We start from the raw sequence: 19,701 nt of genomic DNA, 5'->3' as shown, positions 1-19,701 counted from the left end.
CCGGTGCGAAAAAAGGGGGCTGATTTAACCCATCTGATACCGAAATAATAGTTATGGCAGCAGTTAGAAATTTACATGTAGACACAAAAGCGAAGTCTGCCAGTATTTTTTTTGCCGTAAGTGCTTGGCAGACGCTCTCAATGGTGGCCACCGGGACCCCTAATTTAACCCATCTGATACCACCATGAAACCAATTCCAGTCGGTAGGTATGAACCCTCATTTCAGGAATATATAAGTCTGCCAGGGCTTTTCCTGCCGAAACACCTTGGCAGACGGGATTATAAGCAAGATGACCATCGGTTACCGTACACTAACCCATCTGATACCACGATGAAATCAATTCCAGTCGGTAGGTATGAACCCTCATTTCAGGAATATATGTCTGCCAGGGCTTTTCTGTGTCTACATGTAAATTTCTAACTGCTGCCATAACTATTATTTCGGTATCAGATGGGTTTAATCAGCCCTTTTTTCGCACCGGAAGTGGCCTTCTTTTTCGTACTTTCGGCAAGTTCCGCCGTGGCAGACTATCGAATTCGGACTTAGCATCACTTTTATGGGAAACCATTGTGCATTTCATCGTAGTACCAAGTCGGTTAGAAAATTTGCGGTCAGCTCTTCTACTATTAGCAAAAATGAGTCATCCCACATCCATTTTGCAATAAAATGTCAACTTTAAGCGTCAATTTTTTGAGTTCACATCTTATTGAAAATTTAATGTGGGTTGACACATTATTGCTTAACAGCATCCATTTATTCTGTGGCTGTACACATAAGGATTTAAAGATATTTCAAATAAAACAAGTTTCAGATTACATATTTTATTGTACTACTAGTTCAATCGTAAAATGTTGTAGAAAAATGGTAAAAACTGCAAAACCTTACAAAATGTCGGGTAAAACGTTAACACTATTTATATTTTAATGCATTTCTTATCTTATTAGGCTCCTGTCTCAGCAGCGACAATGTGGAATCTGATATTCCAATGAAATCTGCGTTCATACCTAGCGTAACAGTTAAGGCATGCTCCGAGAATTCCCGGGAACGGGCACTTTCATCCAGTACCGGCAGTGGGGAGACAATTCTGACTTCGGGTAAATTCGGCTCCGTTCGGCCCAGCATTGCTCCTCGAGCAATTATTAGGGTTGCCACAACTTGACGTCCCTTTGCGTGCACGACCACAGATAAGATAATCACTTGAATTTTAACAACTCTAAATAGCCGAAAGGGATAGTATACTATACATAAGGGACAGCATGATTCGTCCCTGAACCGCTGTCAAACTTCGGTTTTGTAGGAAGTGTCCTTTCTGTACGGTAGTACTATTACTTACTCTGTGGCAGTGGCCTCCAGAGTATGACTTTTCAAAAGTAATATCATCTAATTCATTGATTACCGCTACTGAGACAGTTATCTTAATGTGATTATATTTAATGACATGTATATTGCTGTCAAAACACTATACTCTGTTTAGGTATTTAAATAAAAGTAAACAAACATATTTTACATTTTCGGGTAGTTATAACATTTATTGGTTAACCAACCAAATACAAAACCGCTTGGATCAGTCACTGAACGACCTGACTTTAACCTACATTATTTGATCATGTAATGTTTTCATCTACCCTCAACTGACTTAAGGAGCCATTTGAGGGTAGATTTTGTTTACTTTTATTTAAATACCTGAAGATACAGAGTAGGGCTGATTTAGACGGCGCGCGAACTCGCATGCGATTTTAGTTACATTACGGACTGTGGGTTACGTCCAATTTAACCGACCGATCAAAACCCGCAATGTAATAAAACTCGCATGCGAGTTCTCGCATCGTCTAAATTAGCCCTAGGCCCATGCACAAGATACGAGTTTCTCGCTTTGAGCAGTTATCTTAACACAAGTAATATGTAAAATAGAAGAGCAAAATTTTTTTATTGTCCCCAAAAATGCATGTGACGGAGTGGAGATTTTTGTATGGGGTGAAGTTTAGGTATTAATTTTCCCAAGAAAATTATAATCTACAGCTAAAAAACATGCGATACCACGCATCTTTTTTTATTTATTTGATTAAAACAAAAAAAGAAGCGTGACAGAGTGGTAAGAAACAAGACAACAAAAAGAATTCTGACCCCCAATTATTTATATTCGCCTTATAAGTGTAAGATATAATCGAAGGCGATTTTAGCCATAACTTTTATTTCTCGCACGGAGTTTTGTAAGATAAAGGCGTATCCAGACTAGTAATTTTTTCGCCAATCTGATTAAATTGCCCGATCGAATCAGGACGTGCGGACGCAAACGCCAATTTGGCTCGCCGAATTCAACCGCCGATAATTACCGATAAAATGAGGTGAGGACGCAAGAATACCAATTTGTGACGTCAGTATTTTCGTTCTGGGGCATTTTTTCAATTTCGAGGGCTCTAATATCACCATAAATCTAAAATCGGTGATTAAATTGGAGATTGACGCCAATTTCATTTCTGACCAGATCGGTCGATTTGATCATCCCGTCTGGATACCGTTTAATCGTTTACAATAATGTGACACGATTTTTCACCCACAAATCTTACGAGAAACTCGCGCCATGTGAATTATTGGCCTTTAATTATACATGCGAGTTTTGATCCGATGTTTAACTCTCTGAACAATAAATATACCTACTTATGGGCATTTTCACTTAAAAGTGTACTATTTACTTTTTTTCCGAAAATCCATTAACTTTTGGGTTATTTCTACTCAGAATCACGAGCACTATCGATTTAAAACGAAAAAATGTGTCCCAAAGAATATGTCAGTTTTGTAACGCATTTTCACATATATTTTGTATGGACCGTAACAAACTGACACCCAAAATTTGTATGAAAAAAAAATTGTTGTCGCTTACCATCAGGCGATTCGTATGCTTGTTTGCGACATATATCATAAAAAAATATCTCTTCAAAACTCGCACGTACTTGTTTTTGGGATAAAATACAGAGAGTATATTGTTTATATCTAATAGTGATAATAATCTATTGTTAAAGTATTTTAAATAATCACAATATTTTTATGATGACGTCCGATAAAGATAATTATGTGATGTGACGTTCCACGACGAAAGATACCTTGGTCGGCGCTTACATTAGTATTGGGGCGCAGACCGCAATAAGGTACCTTTCGTCGTAGAACGTCACACATTTCAATATTGTGGCAAGAATACATATTTAATACTGTTTTCATAATAAACTGTGAGTGAGCTATTGTAAGGAATAACTAACAAAATGGCAAAAAATATTATTTCGGTTATATATTCGGACGTCTTTTGAGTAAAAATTACAAAAACTATTGATTAATGTACAAATTTAACCTTTTTGTAAATTATAATGTATGAAGTTTTTTGGATCATTATGGTATGAAACACAAATTGAATATTATATTTAAGAAAAATAAAAATAGGCATTTCATTATTTAGTCTCCCGGTAAGTACTGATTTTAACTACTTACACCTATGTTTTTCTTTAAAAAAAGGTTAAAAATGTACTTCAAACATTGACGTATATATCTAAGGAATGGCCTTACGGGCACTAAAAATGGTACTAGTTAAGCGGTGTCACTTATGAATTCCAGCCAATCGTGTAGTCTAACGCAACTTATTTGCGACCAATAGCGCGCGTGATGCGAACTCATCAACCAATCGCGTTGTAGCGGTGTCACACCGCTGTACTGGCGCCATTCATGCCTCATTATTATTGCCCGTAAAGCTAGTCAATGACTTCAAAACATAAAACAATATGCGGTTACATAAAGTACACGGTCAATATAAAGTATTGCTATGTATATCTTAATAATACATATATCTAAATTCTGATAGTGAATTTTGAGAGCTGCTCTTAGAACTAAACAATTAAAAATGATTATATCACTACTTAAATGTGTAGCATTATTATTAGAGTATTGTCAATGAAAAATCTCATGAAATATAATCTGTCAAACCAAATTTGTCAGTAAATAAGAACAAAAAAAACTATACTCATCCTTTTCTTTTGGGTGCTAGTACTAGTGTAAGACAAAGATAGTATGATTATCTTTGTCTATGTTTGAAATGAGACAGTTATATAAAAAAGTGTGTGGTAAAGTACAGAAATATATCCTGTCTCTTTCCATCTACATTATTGAGTTAAGAGTCTAAGAAAATATCGTGCCCCTAGTTTATCAGCTGAAATAAATGGCGCTGTACTGCGTCATGTTTTGTGGGCTGTGTGTCACTGGATTGTCAACCAGTCAACTTTTGAAAGCCAGTTACCGCATTATGTACGGAGTCGTATAGCGCCATCTACATCAGCTGTCAATGTAAGTTGTTAATGCAATGCATTAATAAACATACCGGTAAACTTTTCAATTCTTTGTCATGTATTTGACGCTCTCCTTCCTTCCTTCTAAAATTTCGGATTCGTTATAAAAAACTTTATATTCAAATCGGGTTTTGGGAGTTTTATTAACCCTTTTCCAGGCCGCACCAAACTACAAGGTTTTTCCAAAAAATGCAAATATGTATATTAAAATGTATGCAGCTTTAATTATTCATTTAATGATAAGTAACTAAGTAACTTTTCCCGGAAGAATAATCGAATATGAACCTTAAATCGGATTCCTAAGGTTGAAATTCTATTGGCGAGTATGTGGTCGCTAGGTGCACTATGCCTGGAAAAGGGTTAAACTAAGGGCTACTTGCACCATTCCACTAACCCGGGGTTAACCGGTTAAACCTAGAGTTACCATAGTTACCAGTACAAAAAAATACTTTAGGGCACAGACCACTAAGCTAGTTAAGCCTAGGTTAACACGTTTGCTGCGACGGGCCGATTCTGTCCGATGCAGTATGTTTAACTGAGTTTAGGGGCCTTCCATAATAAACGTTACCAACTGTTCAAAAATGAAAATTGGTTTAAGAAGTCAACACTAACCTATTTCCATAGAAAACATACTAAACCTTCATGTCAGAAAAAAAACCCGAACAAAATCATTTTTTACATAACAAATTGCCGCAGCAAAAGTGTTAAGTGTTCTGCTTGAAATAATAAACGTGAAATTAAAAGAAAAATTAAACATTTAGTAATATTGCTTAAGTAACTTAACCATAAAATATAAATAAATTGTAATAACAATTAAACGAACAGCTCTTTTTTAACCTTAATATAAATTTTAATACTTTTCGTTACATTCGTTAATTCATAGTTATGTTAAATATGCTACAAACTTTACACCGTTAAAACAAACTACACGTAAAAGCATTCGAAACGGATCACCATGTATGGCTATTTCAATAAAAACTGTCCCGTTTTCAGGGTTTACATTGTTTTTTAGTCGTAAATAAAGTTATTTTTACGAGTATTATCTTGACCCTGTCTATGAAGCCGATGGTCCCGGGTTCGAATCCCGGTAAGGGCATTTATTTTTGTGATGAACACAGATATTTGTTCCTGAGTCATGGGCGTCATGGCTATTTTCTTTGTATATAAGTATGTATTTATTTATATACGTAAGTATATCGTCGCCTAGTACTCATAGGACCAGCTTTGCCTAGTTTGGGGCTAGGTCGATCTGTGTAAGATTGTCCCCAAATATTAATTTAAAATTTATTTGAATTTAACTATAATTAAAAATTCTAAAAATTCGTTTGCTATTTTGGCCTCAACCTCAACTTTTCCACTTTATAGAATGTATAACTATGATTTATAGATTGTATAGACGCCACAAGGGACCAGAGGGCTGGTCAGTATTTTGCTCAACGCATTAGCATTGCCATACAACGTGGCCAGCCTTCTGGGCACACTGCCCATCGGCAGTAGGGTTATCAGATGACAGGAATTTTCCTGACATGTCAGAAATTGTGGCCTTTTGTCAGGAATGGGGACGGAACACGAAAATGTCAGGAATTATTTGAATTGATAGACCTTTTTATTTACTTAAATTAATACAAATATTTTTTTTTTATAAAACTTAAATGTATAATGAATGTCAGGAAAAATATTCGGAAATCAGGAATTTTGTCAGGAAATCTAAATTTGTATCTGGTAACCCTAATCGGCAGTGACTTGGAGGATGTGTTTTATTTATTGGGCCTTTATTTTAAGTTTATTTATAGATATTATTATTATTTTTAAACTTAATTAGTGTTCTATGTTTATTTAATTGTGTGGTAATAAATTACCCCCTTTATAGTGTTTGATGTGACGGTGTAAAGTATAATTTTACCTACGGATACAAAATTTGGCTGCCTTATTGTACGTTAGGCGTCACACAATCATTGATAGCTTCCTTGTATTTGTTACACCAAAACGCAAATCATACTTAAACTAAAGGATGAGAAATATATAACCAAATCTATATGAAAATGTAGGCATAAAAGTAAAAATTACAAAAATACTTAAAGGCGAGTCTCGGTAGCATAGTTGGTAGAGCGGGCTTTTATCCCGCAGTCGCGGGTTCGTGTCTCGCCCGAGGTAGTATTTATTTTCCTCGTTGTGGTATCGTTAGTAGACGCCTCTGCTTAATACAAAATTAATCGGATTGAAAAACATAAACTTTAATACTATTTAACCTTTTAACCTAATGTTAAAGTCATCCTGATTTGTTTGCTGTATTATTGTTTTTATTTTTTAATGATTCAGGCACAGATGGCCGATACAAATGTCAATAAAGTATAATATTAATAGTAAGTCATATTATTGTCAAATAATACTGTTAAAACTAGTACCATTTTATATATTTTTAGATTAAGCTGCATATGCCTTCTTCCTCGTGTTATCCCGGCATTTTGCCACGGCTCATGGAAGCCTGGGGTCCGCTTGGCAACTAATCCCAAGGATTGACGTAGGCACTAGTTTTTACGAAGGCGACTGCCGTCTGACCTTCCAGCCCAGAGGGGAAACTAGGCTTTATTGGGATTAGTCCGGTTTCCTCACGATGTTTTCCTTCACCGAAAAGCAACTGGTAAATATCAAATGATACATAAGTTCCGAAAAACTCATTGGTACGAGCCGGGGTTTGAACCCGCGACCTTCGGATTGAAAGTCGCACGCTCGAATCGCTAGGCTACCGGCGTTTTTTTTTAGCTGGATATGTGATGCTTGTAAATCTTGTTATATATAATAGTCATTTAAAATAGCAAGTCGTATAATTCGCATTGGCTATATGTGGTCTTAATAGACAACATATATAAAAGTCACACACTATGTGATTACATATTTCTCATCGAAATAAGATTAAATAATTTGAATAAAAATTATAAAAAATATCTTTCCAATACATTAAAAGAAAATCACACTTTTGGAATATAAATATGAGCTTAGAATTGAACAAATGCTTATAATTCTCTACTTCGTGATGCTGATGTGTGCTGGTTATCAGCTTCTCCACCTAGAATAGACGAAATTGTAGTAATTAGACACAAATTCTCAATGATTAACCTTTTGAACACCAAAGAAACTGACGCGCGCGACTACAGTCCAATAGATTTTAACCTTTAGACCACCAAAGAAATTGACGCGCGCGGCTACAGTACAATAGATTTTAACCAAAAGGTTAAAATCTATCAAAAAAACCACCGGTGGTCAAAAGACCACCAAAGAATTTGACTACAGTCAAAAAACCACCGGTGGTCAAAAGACCACCAAAGAAATTGCCGCGCTCTGCTACAGTCCAATAGATTTTAACCTTTTGACCACCAAATAAATTGACGCGCGCTGCTGCAGTCCAATAGATTTTAACCTTTTGACCACCAAAGAAATTGTCGCGCGTTGCTACAGTCCAATAGATTTTAACCTTTTGACTACCAAGTAAATTGACGTGCGCTGCTACAGGCCAATAGATTTTAACCTTTTGACCACCAAAGAAATTGACGCGCGCTGCTACAGTCCAATAGATTTTAACCTTTTGACCACCAAAGAAATTGACCCGCGTGGCTAATACAATCCAATAGAGTTAGACCAAGCTAAGTTGGCAACGATTCTGATAACCCAGACGGTGCAAGTGTTATTTAAACGTCATAATCTCATAGAATGACGTTTAAAAGAACACTTGCACAGTGTGGCCTATCAAAATCGGTAGATATTCGGCAGTTCGGACTAAACTATTCGGTCGAATACGAACATTGAAAAATATGCCGAATACCGTTACCGAATATTCGGCCCATCTCTATTCTAAATCGTCGGGTGACAAGCAAAACTCACTAAGTACTATCAAAAAATTAAAGTAACAATGCACTTTATTACACTTGTAACACGGTTTATTGTTCAATGATGTTAGTTAGTGACTTTTGCTTGTCACCCGACTAAATGATAAGAGCTCACACTAGACGCTGTCGGCGGGGGACTGGAACTCTGCGAGCGCGTGCACGGGGCTGGGCTGCTTCTTCTGCGAGCCGCGGCGCACCTTGGCGCGCACCTCCTCGGGCTTCTCCGGCCGCACGAGGGGCTTCTTCTCCGGCGCCTTCATGCGCCACACCACTATCGGGGACTGGAACGAGGTTTCACTTACAATACGGTTTGTGGGGGTCACTTTGTTTGACATAATTATTGAAAGTCATAATGATTGTCTGATTATCATTACTATCATTAGTCATAATTCAGAAACCGTTAACTTTACAGGATTTTCGCAAGGTTATCTATAGAGATAGGTTAGGTTAGGTTTGTTTTATTGCAATCCTGAAAAGATACGCGTTTCTGAGAAAAAACCAATTATGACTAACGAAAATTCGGACAAACAATACATTATGACTTAAAACTATTTGGAAAACAATAGACCCAAAGAATAGGCTTGTGTTAATAAAACGTTAAAATGATTTGTTTTGTACTATGAACAAAATCAATCATTGACAGTAAAAAAATAGCCTATATACGTCCCACTGCTGGGCACAGGCCTCCTCTCATGTGCGAGAGGGCTTGGGCTATAGTCCCCTATGTAAATACATTCTAAAACAAAAGGACACTCGATAAAACCATGCAGTAACTATTCTTTAAGCGCCTTGATCTAGATTGTAAGCTTATTTGTGAATTGACCAATCAATAAAAAAGACAAAGATACAACATGCAGAACAATTGCATTCAGCAATAAAATAAGAAAATGTTATTTTGTATATCTACTTAATATTTTCTTTGTATAACAATTTTTACCAACGATAACTATAGTTCGTTTTTTTAGCATTAGAAATAAGGTAAACAATCTTGATGTGTCTTTTAATTGAAAAACACATTTAAAAAATAAGTTACGGCAAATACTTATGTAACAAATATGAATCTAATACGATCATTTATATTCTTCTGCTTTCATAAGTAATAGTTACTGATTTTTGAAAAGCGTTTTTCAATTAAAAGACTTATCAAGATCGCTTACCTTCTTTCCAGTTCTTACTAATGCTAAAAAAAAAACGAACTAAAGTGCCAGACATAGACATACGTTACGTAAGTTCATGCCAAATTTAATTGAATTGTGTCGTTTTAAGACGAAAACGTAATATCGATTGTATGGAAGCGGCTTTTCGGCGGCGGGTGTGATTTAAATTGAAATGTGTAAACGATATGAACGGATAAACGTGTAAAGCGTCTACGACTTACATAGTTCTGTTCCGGAGGCGGGGAAGCGTCAATTCATTAGATACTTAGGTATGCGTACGCTTAAAACTTACAGGTCAAAAGAGTAGAAAACGTACATTTTCATTAATAAAATCTTTGTAATTTTTTTTTACTAGGGCCTCTAAACCTCGCGCGTATAGCTTAAAAGTCTTAAAACTGAAGAAATTCTCCGCCATTTTGACAAATTTCCAAAAAATTAAATCGACAAAAAACTATTTAACCCTGGCATCTGCTCGCATTTTTCCCAAGCCGAAACAGAGACCTTCGCTAACGCTTAGTGTCCATTAATAAACTAGTACCCCCCCCCCCTCCCTCCCTCCTTATTCATAAAGCTAATAAATGCATAAATGTAATTTCGCTAGCGCGCCCACAGGGTGGTTACAAAATCATTGCATTCTTTAAAATAAGGTTAAAATATAAACAGTGGTTAAAAAGATCAAATACTGTCGACGTTTTCTACTCTTTCACCGTACATTTAAATAACTAATATCTTAAGCGGGTTAATTAGAATATTAATTCTTCATAAGTTTGCAAGGACCTTTTTTACCATTCTTAAGCTTCATTCATCAAAGCGTCCAAAGCATTGGTTACATTTGTTAATTTCAGCTCGCATTGCGAAAACTTGAAGCTTCAATCATTTCAAATTGCCAATAAAAATATTTGGTACACGTATGTACTGGTGCTCGATGCGGTCCCAGTACATGTCATCTTGAAACTTAAGTCATTGTCAATAGAGGTGACAGCTGGGTGTCATCTATTGGGCATTAGCATGTCGAGCACTAGTACCACCACCTTATCCCTTATCATGCTTAATCTACCGTCGTAACATCGTACCGTCGTGACAATAACAACTATGAAGTTTTCTCTCATTTTTAGGGTTCCGCAGGCTGTATCCCATGAACCGTGATAGCTATACAGTTGAAATTTTCACAGATGATGTATTTCTGTTGCCGCTATAACAACAAATACTAAAAAGTACGGAACCCTCGGTGGGCGAGTCCGACTCGCACTTGTCCGGTTTTTTTTTAATATCCTGCCTCAGAAGCTCGGAACTGCATCGTTTAAATAATAGTCCCGCCTACACAAAGATATTCAAGTTAATTTTGGATTTTTGGACCTTCATCCATTAATTACGTCACACGAATTTCTAGGTTTTTTACCCCTCCCCCCCTCCTTGTCACACTTGGTCACATTTGGCAAACCCCCCCCCCCCCTGGTGTGACGTCACATTTCTTCAACGAAATCGGCAAATATTTATTTAATATTTTATCAAAATATTTTTGACAAAAGAAATATTAGTAATTTTATAACCCAAAACTGATTAAGAAATTAAATTAAACGAATAAAAATGTTATCGTTTCAAAAACTTGTTATTTAAATGTATATTACCGTATAAAATAATTTAAATTTTTTTTCGGTTACTGATGAAGTTAAAGTGACGTCACAAAGTTTGTGACTCCTCCTCCCCCTTGTCACAACATGTCACATTTTCTTGACCCCCTCCCTCCCCCTAAACGTGTGATGTAATTAATGGATGACCCCTTAGTTGGGATTGGGAGATTCTGGAGCATAATAGTTGGGTTGTTTTAAGAGATTTATAACTATGTATAGGTACCTATTGCAGGGTCGAACCCGCATAGTTGAGAAACAGTCTCTTTACAGATAACAGGACGAAAATCAGTTTTGTAGAATTAAAACCGAATTGACTTTCTCACTGCGAAGTCTGTGAAGATTCTTCTTTGGATCGACAATTCTTTCCGGATCAGTTCTTTAGGTTGCCTTTCTACTGAGGAGGAGATGAGATGCAATGCTAATGGTTGATATCTCTCATTTCCGCCTTAGTGGAAAGGCAGCCTTAGCCATTCAGACAGCTTAGCATGAGTTGCGTCTCGCTAAGTACAGTCACCTGCAATAATATGTTACTCTCCGAAGGCCGCAAAAAGTGTGACTCGCTCTTATGGCTCTACAAATATGATCGTGTCAGATATTTTTGCGGCCTTCGTTGTGTAACATATTATTGTAGGTGACTGTACTAACGCTAAAGGATCAGATGAGTTGTTTGATCTTAAACATAATAAGGTATAAAATGCTCGGTACTTACAGCAATGGTTCCCTGTCTGGTGTACTTGGTCGAGGCCACATAGGACGCCTTCACCGTGAGCACCACGGCGTTCATAAGATTCTTGGCCGCTTGGATGAGCGACGTCGCGCTGTCGAGCTGAAAACGAATACTAGTAAGTAATAGTGAAACACTTTATTGTAGAAAAATGTAAACATAACAGGAAAAATAACAATGAAAGAGTAGAAAACGTGGACAATATTTAACCTTTAATATTTTAACCTTATTTTAAATATGGAAATGATTTTTTAACCTTTTGGACGCCAATGACCTATATATCCGCACCGCAGGTTCAACGCTAAAGACTGATTAATCGGCCTCAAACCACAGAGCAACATGGACCTACGTGCATATGCATAAAGTTCAATTTCAGTTTTACACTTGGGTGACGTGGCGTCCGAGTGACAGCTTTTGTGTTTGACACGGCGTCGAAAAGGTTAATAGTGCCATCTGCTAAAGAAAACTATTCGTCATTAGTACAAAGGCGAACTTATCCTTTTCAGAGGTAACTTCCAGTTAACCTTTGAGCAATTGAGGGAGAATTGGAGACGGTAAACATCAATACAAAAAAAAACGAAACAGTTATTTGTTTTACAAGGGGCAAAGTTGATACCCGAGCAAGCGAAAGATTACAAAATTGAACCACGAGCGTAGCGAGTATAAACCCTTCATGGTCGATATACTCCACAGACAAGACATCCTCCAGACTGAGCATAGTAGCTCTACCCCCTCTGCCACAAATATACGGTAGTTTTACTCCATTTTCGAGTCAAAGTGTCTTTGTGTGACGTCCGTGTCAAACATCAAACATCAAACATCAACATTTATTCAGCAAATAGGCCACAAGGGCACTTTTACACGTCATCATTGAATTTACATATAAGCAAAAATAATAACATCAACAATTTTATAAAATAAAACTAACAATTCAATCTAACGTATTACAATTACTAAGAGATGTATATGGTCTCTTAATGTCGAATTACATAAAAAATACAGATACAAAACACAAAAAAAAATCTATAATATTTAGAGGTGTAAATGTCTCTAGGTGTCAGAACTATAAGATTATATAGTTTATCAAGTTATCCTTAGAGATGTATAGGGTCTCCAAGAGTCAATATCCTGTATAATTAATACATTCATTAAGAGAAAAGAAACATACGAGAGCAGAATGAGGCGTCTCACTGTAATTAATTAATAAAAATAAAGTTACTAAGTATAATAGCTTGTGTTAGCTTAAACAGACCAGTCTCCACAAACAGCACCCGTTCACGAGTATGACGCGTATCTCAGCCATCGCCTCCCTCAACCTTCATTCGGGAAAGTGGCGACCCGATTAACGACGCCACCGTAAGTAAAGACTTTTAAGCGAGCATGACATGTTCAAGCTTCCGGCCTATAATAATATTAAAATAGTAATAACATGTAACAGTAAGACACGGCATTTTGTGCTCGTATGTTACATAAAAAGACAGTATAGCTTCACATAATTACAAGCCTAAGTTGACTTAGAGATGTAAAGGTCTCTAAGTGTCAGAAACATTAAAAATATAGGTATGTACAATCAAAAATAAAAATAAAATAAATAAATAAATACTTAGAGATGTATAAGGTCTCCAAGTGTCCAAAACTAAAATTAAATTAAACAATTTAATCAAGCGAGAACATCATTGTCTCATGTGTCAATTCTACTGGACACTAGCATATTTAATTCACAATGTAAAAAAAAACAATATTTATTTAGCTCTTATTATACTAATGAAATTAAGCTACCTGCTTAAAGGCATCTCTATCGTTTATAAAATCATTTACAGTGTAGTACGCCTTACTTAACAAGGAGCGCTTAATGTGCGACTTAAATTTGTGAAGTGGTAAATTCACTACATCAGTGGGGACTTTGTTATAAAAACGTGTACAGTTCCCGACGAAAGACGTACTAACCTTACGGAGGCGGTGGGCGGGCACAGCAAGCTTATGTTTGTTTCTAGTGTTATAGTTATGGATATCACTGTTAACCTTGAATTCGTGGATGTTTTTCCGAACATACATAATATTCTCTAGTATGTATTGAGATGCAACGGTAAGAATGTTAACTTCTTTGAATTTCTCTCTTAGGGATACTCGAGCGCCCAGTCCATAGATGGAACGTACAGCTCGTTTTTGCAGCACAAATATTGTCTGAATATCTGCCGCTTTTCCCCACAACAGAATTCCATAAGACATAACACTATGGAAGTAACTAAAGTATACCAGCCTGGCCGTCTCTACGTTTGTTAGCTGTTTGATTCTCCTCACTGCATAGGCTGCTGAACTAAGTTTTCCGGCTAGAGTGCCTATATGTGCATGCCATTGCAGTTTGGAGTCTAGAGTGACTCCCAGGAAAACAGTTCGATCCTCAAATTCCAGCGTATCACCTTTTATTTTAATCTTGCTGTTATTTACCTGCTTGACGTTAGGTAGCGTAAACTTGATGCATTTGGTTTTCTTGGCGTTCAAAAGCAAATTGTTTGCCGTAAACCAGTTTACTATGGTTGATAGCGCGTCATTAATGCTCTCGAAGCTATTTTCCTTTCTGTCCACTTTAAATATAAGGGAAGTGTCATCTGCAAATAACACTATATCATGTCTATCTTGCACAACTTTTGGTAAGTCATTAATGTATACCAAAAACAGGAAGGGACCAAGAATTGAACCTTGAGGCACTCCGAGGGCTACCGGGGACCCCGCCGATTGAGTTCCATTAATAACTACTCGCTGAGTTCTATCCGAAAGGTACGATGAGACCAGGTCAAGGGCACTAGCTTTTATCCCATAGCGGCTTAATTTTCTCTTTAAATTTTCGTGATCAACGCAATCAAATGCCTTTGACAGATCACAGAAAATTCCAACAGCATCTTGAGCTTTTTCCCGGGCATCAAAGATGTGTTTTAGAAGTACCGCACCGGCGTCAGTAGTTGATCGACCTTTGGTGAAAACGGAACGGACCAATCACGGCACGGGACTCGCTCACCTCGTCCCCCACACCCCTGTATTTTTGGCAGCTACGGTTTCATGAAATAATTGCTCTAAGCTCCGTCTAGAGTATTCCTAGTCTATGAGTTACTCACCCCGCTGACAATAAGCTCTCCGGAGATGTTCTGGACGTCGGCCTTCATTTTGCTGGTGATCTGTATCTGGTGGCAGTACAGGGCGATGCGCTGGAGGTATGCAAGCAAGTCTTGCTTGGTTCTGGACACTGTAATTATACACACACGGTCGAGTACTCACCCCGCTGACAATAAGCTCTCCGGAGATGTTCTGGACGTCGGCCTTCACTTTGCTGGTGATCTGTATCTGGTGGCAGTACAGGGCGATGCGCTGGAGGTATGCAAGCAAGTCTTGCTTGGTCGAAGATTCTGGACACTGTAATTAAAAGTAAACTCATTAGAAACGCTATAGAGCGCGGGTCAGGCGTAACTTTTGCCAGTCAGTCAGGCGATGTGCAATGAACCCTAGTAGACGTCAGCTGCCGCTCCGTTGGTGGGTTATGGTACGGTAGCCACCCCAATACGTAAAACAGAATTAGTCATCGCCTCCCGATTGGAACTTTGTCAGATGATAGTTAAGACATTTGTTATTATGAACAAAAAATATCGTCAGCCGGTTGTGCCGCGATGGAAAGACCGTCAGCTGGTAGCACGAATTATATATTTTTTGCTACATATTTCTAACGCAGCGTACTACATAGGCGAACAACACGCGAACGCGAAACGAAACGATGCGGCGCGGGGTGAATCAATCCTTTGATACCAATAGAAGTGTCCCACGTGGGCGATCTCGTTGCGAACGCGAACGCCTTGGGCCCGCCGCGCCGCGTCGCGTTCGCGAGTTGTTGGCTTACGTAAGACGTAGCGTAATTCACACAAGATACATATTTTGTGTGGGTGCCACAATGTAAACGCCGGCATGGTCGGCCTAAGAGGAGATGGTGGGAAGACCTGTGCCCTGTTTATCAAAAGCTTGTAGTTGTAACTTGTAATACAAGTGGAAGTCCCTTTTTAACAGCTTTTGTTAGAGCAGCACGCATTTTTCAGCAACTGGACGGATTGCTGCTGTTAATCGGGAAGATTGGAAGTCTAGGGGGAGGCCTTTGCCCAGCAGTGGGACACTTTATAGGCTTAAAAAAATCTAATTATGATATTGGCTCAGTTCATTGGCATAGGAGTTTATTTTTATTTTTAAATTACTAAATATCCGTACAAAACACGCGAGTGAATGAGAGAGTGTTACAAGTGTATACCTGTTCGGCGATCTCCCTCGTGAGTTTGTCCAGCTTGGTGCCGGCTTCGGAGATTTTCTTGGCGGCATTGATGACGTCCATCGTGGTCTTGAGAGGACCGCGGCCTCTGTAACAAACATGCCAGTTTACAGGTGATATCAGGATATTAAGTGTATTCATCCTTACGTGTCTTATCATGTAAAATTGTAAACAAGCATACCTGCTGGTAGGACTATGTGAGCGTGTTGTTCCAACAACGCAAGAGTGCCACGAATATTGGCTCTAATATTTCGAGAGTATTTTACCTAGTATACGACGAGTACTTTACCTAGTATACGAGGTTTACTAATGTGTTGCAGAAAGATTTTTGACATATTTTTGTATTGCATAATGTTACTTGGCAGAAACGTCGTTTGGCAGAATTACCTTTCCCATATATCATTTAGCATACAATCATTTCGCAGAGTTTTAAAATCCAGAACCATATTTTGACATACTGTTGATGATCATAATAGTCTTTTAAACGAGTATTAATTTCGCAGATAAATGTATTGCATAATATTTAGGTAGCATAAAGTTATCAAGATGCATTAAAGTTAACCAGATAACCTAACCTAACCCACTTTTCTGGTGGCCGTTCGTATTGTATGAGGTCGCAGTTCTAACCTAACCTAACCCACTTTTCTGGTGGCCGTTCGTATTGTATGAGGTCGCAGTTCTAACCTAACCTAACCCACTTTTCTGGTGGCCGTTCGTATTGTATGAGGTCGTAGTTCTAACCTAACCTAACCCACTTTTCTGGCGGCCGTTCGTTTTGTATGAGGTCGCAGTTCTAACCTAACCTAACCCACTTTTCTGGGAGCCGTTCGTTTTATACAGGAAGCCGCAGTTACAACCTAACATAATCTTCTTATCTGGCACAGGTTCAATTTTGTTTGGGGGTCACAGTTCTTACTTAACTGCTACTTTTCTGCAAGTACAAAAACATTATGCCATAATGAAAGTATGCTGCAGGATGATTATGGTACATACAATTATGCTAAACCAAAGTCTGCAAAAGTAATCTTCTGCTAAATAATATGCTGCAAAATGTATTTTATGCTTAGTAATAATAATGCAAAGTAATATTTATGCCTAATTATCATTCTACTAAAAGTGTTTCTGCGATACATGTTATGCGAAGTGTATTTCTGACAAACAATATTATGCCAGAAGAGGGGAACCCAGTATACGACGAGTACTTTACCTAGTATTTTACAAGTATTTTCCCTAATGTTCTGCCTAGAATTTTGCAAGTATTTTACCAAGTATTTATGAAGTATTTTACCCAGTATTTTACAAGTATTTTCCCTAATATTCTACCTAGTATTTTCCCAAGTATCCCCCCCTCCCCACCCTCACCTGGTGAAGTCCGTCATCTCGAGCATGATCATGCACATGTGCTTGGCGAGCGTGATGATGTCGTTGCCCGCGTCGTCCCACTTGCCGACCTCGTTGTCGAACGTCATCTTCTCGCGGCGGAACAGCTCCACCTGCTGCAGGATCTTGCGCTTGTCCTCTTCTGTCATCTTGCGCATGGCTTCCTGTAAGATAATGTTAGTGGTTAATAAATAAATATTATAGGGACATTCTTACACAAACTTGACGAAGTCCCACGGTAAGCTCAAGAAGGCTTGTGTTGTGGTTACTCAGACAACGATATATATATAGTTGGTCAAGCAGATCTTGTCAGTAGAAAAAGGCGGCAAATTTGAAAAATGTAGGCGCGTAGGGATATCGTCAAGATTTGCTTGACCATCTATAATATACAAATACTTAAATACATAGAAAACACCCATGATTCAGAAACAAACGTGTTCATCGCACGAATAAATGCCCTTACCGGGATTCGAACCCATCAGGACCATCGGCTTCGCAGGCAGAGTCACTACCCGCTAGGCCAGACCGGTCGTCAATGACCGGTCGGTTAACGGCTGTTTAATATGAAGCATTTCTATCAAGAGAGATATAATGCCGTGATCCGTTATGGACATAGAGAAATATAGTAAGAATAGAGTGCTCACTCCATACATCAGTTTTAGTACCTAAACGACTATTATTTTCGCAGTCGACATCTAGCATCGAGTAGCGGAATTATCAGTACCGCTACTTGATGCTAGAATTCTCTATTGTCGATACTAACGAAAATTGTATTGAACAGTCAGCAGCAGAAGTTGCTAAGCGGGTGAGGTGTTCAAAATGATCTTGATGTGACTTTATTGTGAAGAGAATAAGAGCGTGTCAAGGTTATTTTGAACACCTCGCCCGCTTAGCAACTTCTGCGGCTGACTGAACAACAATGTACAACTAATATTAAAAGCAGATGTCGTTGAAAATGGAGTTCCGGTTAATCCGGTTATAATATTATCTGAAAATTGTTGAGCATTAGACTTTTCAGTCGTCGGAACATCTGTTGTCAAGTAGCAGTATTGATAATTCCGCTACTCCATGCTGGATGTCGACTACGAAAATAATAGTCGTTTTGGTACTAAAACTGATGTATGGAGTGAGCACTCTATGTATTTTTTAGGGTTCCGTACCCAAAGGGTAAAAACGGGACCCTATTACTAAGACTCCGCTGTCCGTCCTTCCGTCCGTCTGTCACCAGGCTGTATCTCATGAACCGTGATAGCTAGGCAGTTGAAATTTTCACAGATGATGTATTTCTGTTGCCGCTATAACAACAAATACTAAAAAGTACGGAACCCTCGGTGGGCGAGTCCGACTCGCACTTGTCCGGTTTTTTTTCTCTATGGGCATGGAGAGCTAATAGCTAATGGTAGTATGGTACTCACCCTGGCGTTGGTGATGCCGCTTATGTCAGGGTACTCGTCCACACCGTGTTCGCCGGTGTGCGCGCTCGCTACAAAACATATACATTTCAACATTACGCTTGTCGACAGGAATAGTGGGTTTAGACCAAACGAACCGATACTCTATCCTCCTAATACCCAGAGTCATTATTGTTGTTTTGAATTTGGAACCTTTTTTTTTACACACTTTTATTTAGCTTCACTGCGTATTACCTATATCTCTTTGTATACAGGGCGTCCCAAGTCTATGGCACATCAAGGGAAAGTAGGTACCTTAAATATCGTAGATAGGATATTTTGCTGAAAGAAGACATTATTTTAATTTAAAAAACAATTTAAACTGCATTCATAGATTTTTAAATAATTACATGGTTGAACCGGGAATCGAACCCGCTACACGAGAAAAAATATTACCCTGTAGCTTTATCATACCGATCGAAAGCTAGTGTCAGAAATAAAAGGAAGAAAATGAATTTTAACATTTCATGTGAAATTTAGCGAAATAATCAAAAGAGTGCGACTTTGTATTCAACAGAATGGGACTCATTTTGAGCATTTGATAAATTAATTCCTTTTATTTCTGACACTATGTTATTTAGCAAAAAATAATCCTTATGATGAAGCCTTTCGATTGGTATGATAAATCTACAGGATAATTTTTTTTTTCGTGTAGCGGGTTCGATTCCCTGTTTAACCGTGTAATTATTTAAAAATCTATGAATGCAGTTTAAATTGTTTTTGAAATTAAAATAATGTCTTCTTTCAGTAAAATATCCTATCTACGATATTTAAGGTACTTTCCCTTGATGTCCCATAGTCTTGGGACACCCTGTATATGGTGCTTCAAATCTTGTAACTTA

The 19,701-nt window shown here is 38.0% G+C and overlaps 1 protein-coding gene across 1 annotated transcript in view; it reads right to left on the bottom strand.

The window, feature by feature from the left end:
* Window positions 1–806: 806 nt before the first annotated feature.
* The window catches only part of LOC134802477 (catenin alpha), a 100,356-nt gene continuing 81,461 nt past the window's right edge, over window positions 807–19,701 (bottom strand). The window contains exons 17-24 of the mRNA XM_063775156.1: window positions 18,824–18,891; window positions 17,391–17,572; window positions 16,011–16,116; window positions 14,999–15,133; window positions 14,839–14,880; window positions 11,711–11,827; window positions 8,329–8,494; window positions 807–7,396 (exon numbers count right to left, since the gene is read on the bottom strand). Coding sequence (XP_063631226.1) covers window positions 8,330–8,494; window positions 11,711–11,827; window positions 14,839–14,880; window positions 14,999–15,133; window positions 16,011–16,116; window positions 17,391–17,572; window positions 18,824–18,891 — 815 coding nt within the window. The 3' untranslated portion in view covers window positions 807–7,396; window position 8,329. The remainder of the gene's footprint in view (window positions 7,397–8,328; window positions 8,495–11,710; window positions 11,828–14,838; window positions 14,881–14,998; window positions 15,134–16,010; window positions 16,117–17,390; window positions 17,573–18,823; window positions 18,892–19,701) is intronic.

The sequence above is a fragment of the Cydia splendana genome, chromosome 24, assembly GCF_910591565.1.
Source record: "Cydia splendana chromosome 24, ilCydSple1.2, whole genome shotgun sequence".
Classification (NCBI taxonomy): domain Eukaryota; kingdom Metazoa; phylum Arthropoda; class Insecta; order Lepidoptera; family Tortricidae; genus Cydia; species Cydia splendana.
This window is presented reverse-complemented; position numbering and strand designations above follow the sequence as displayed.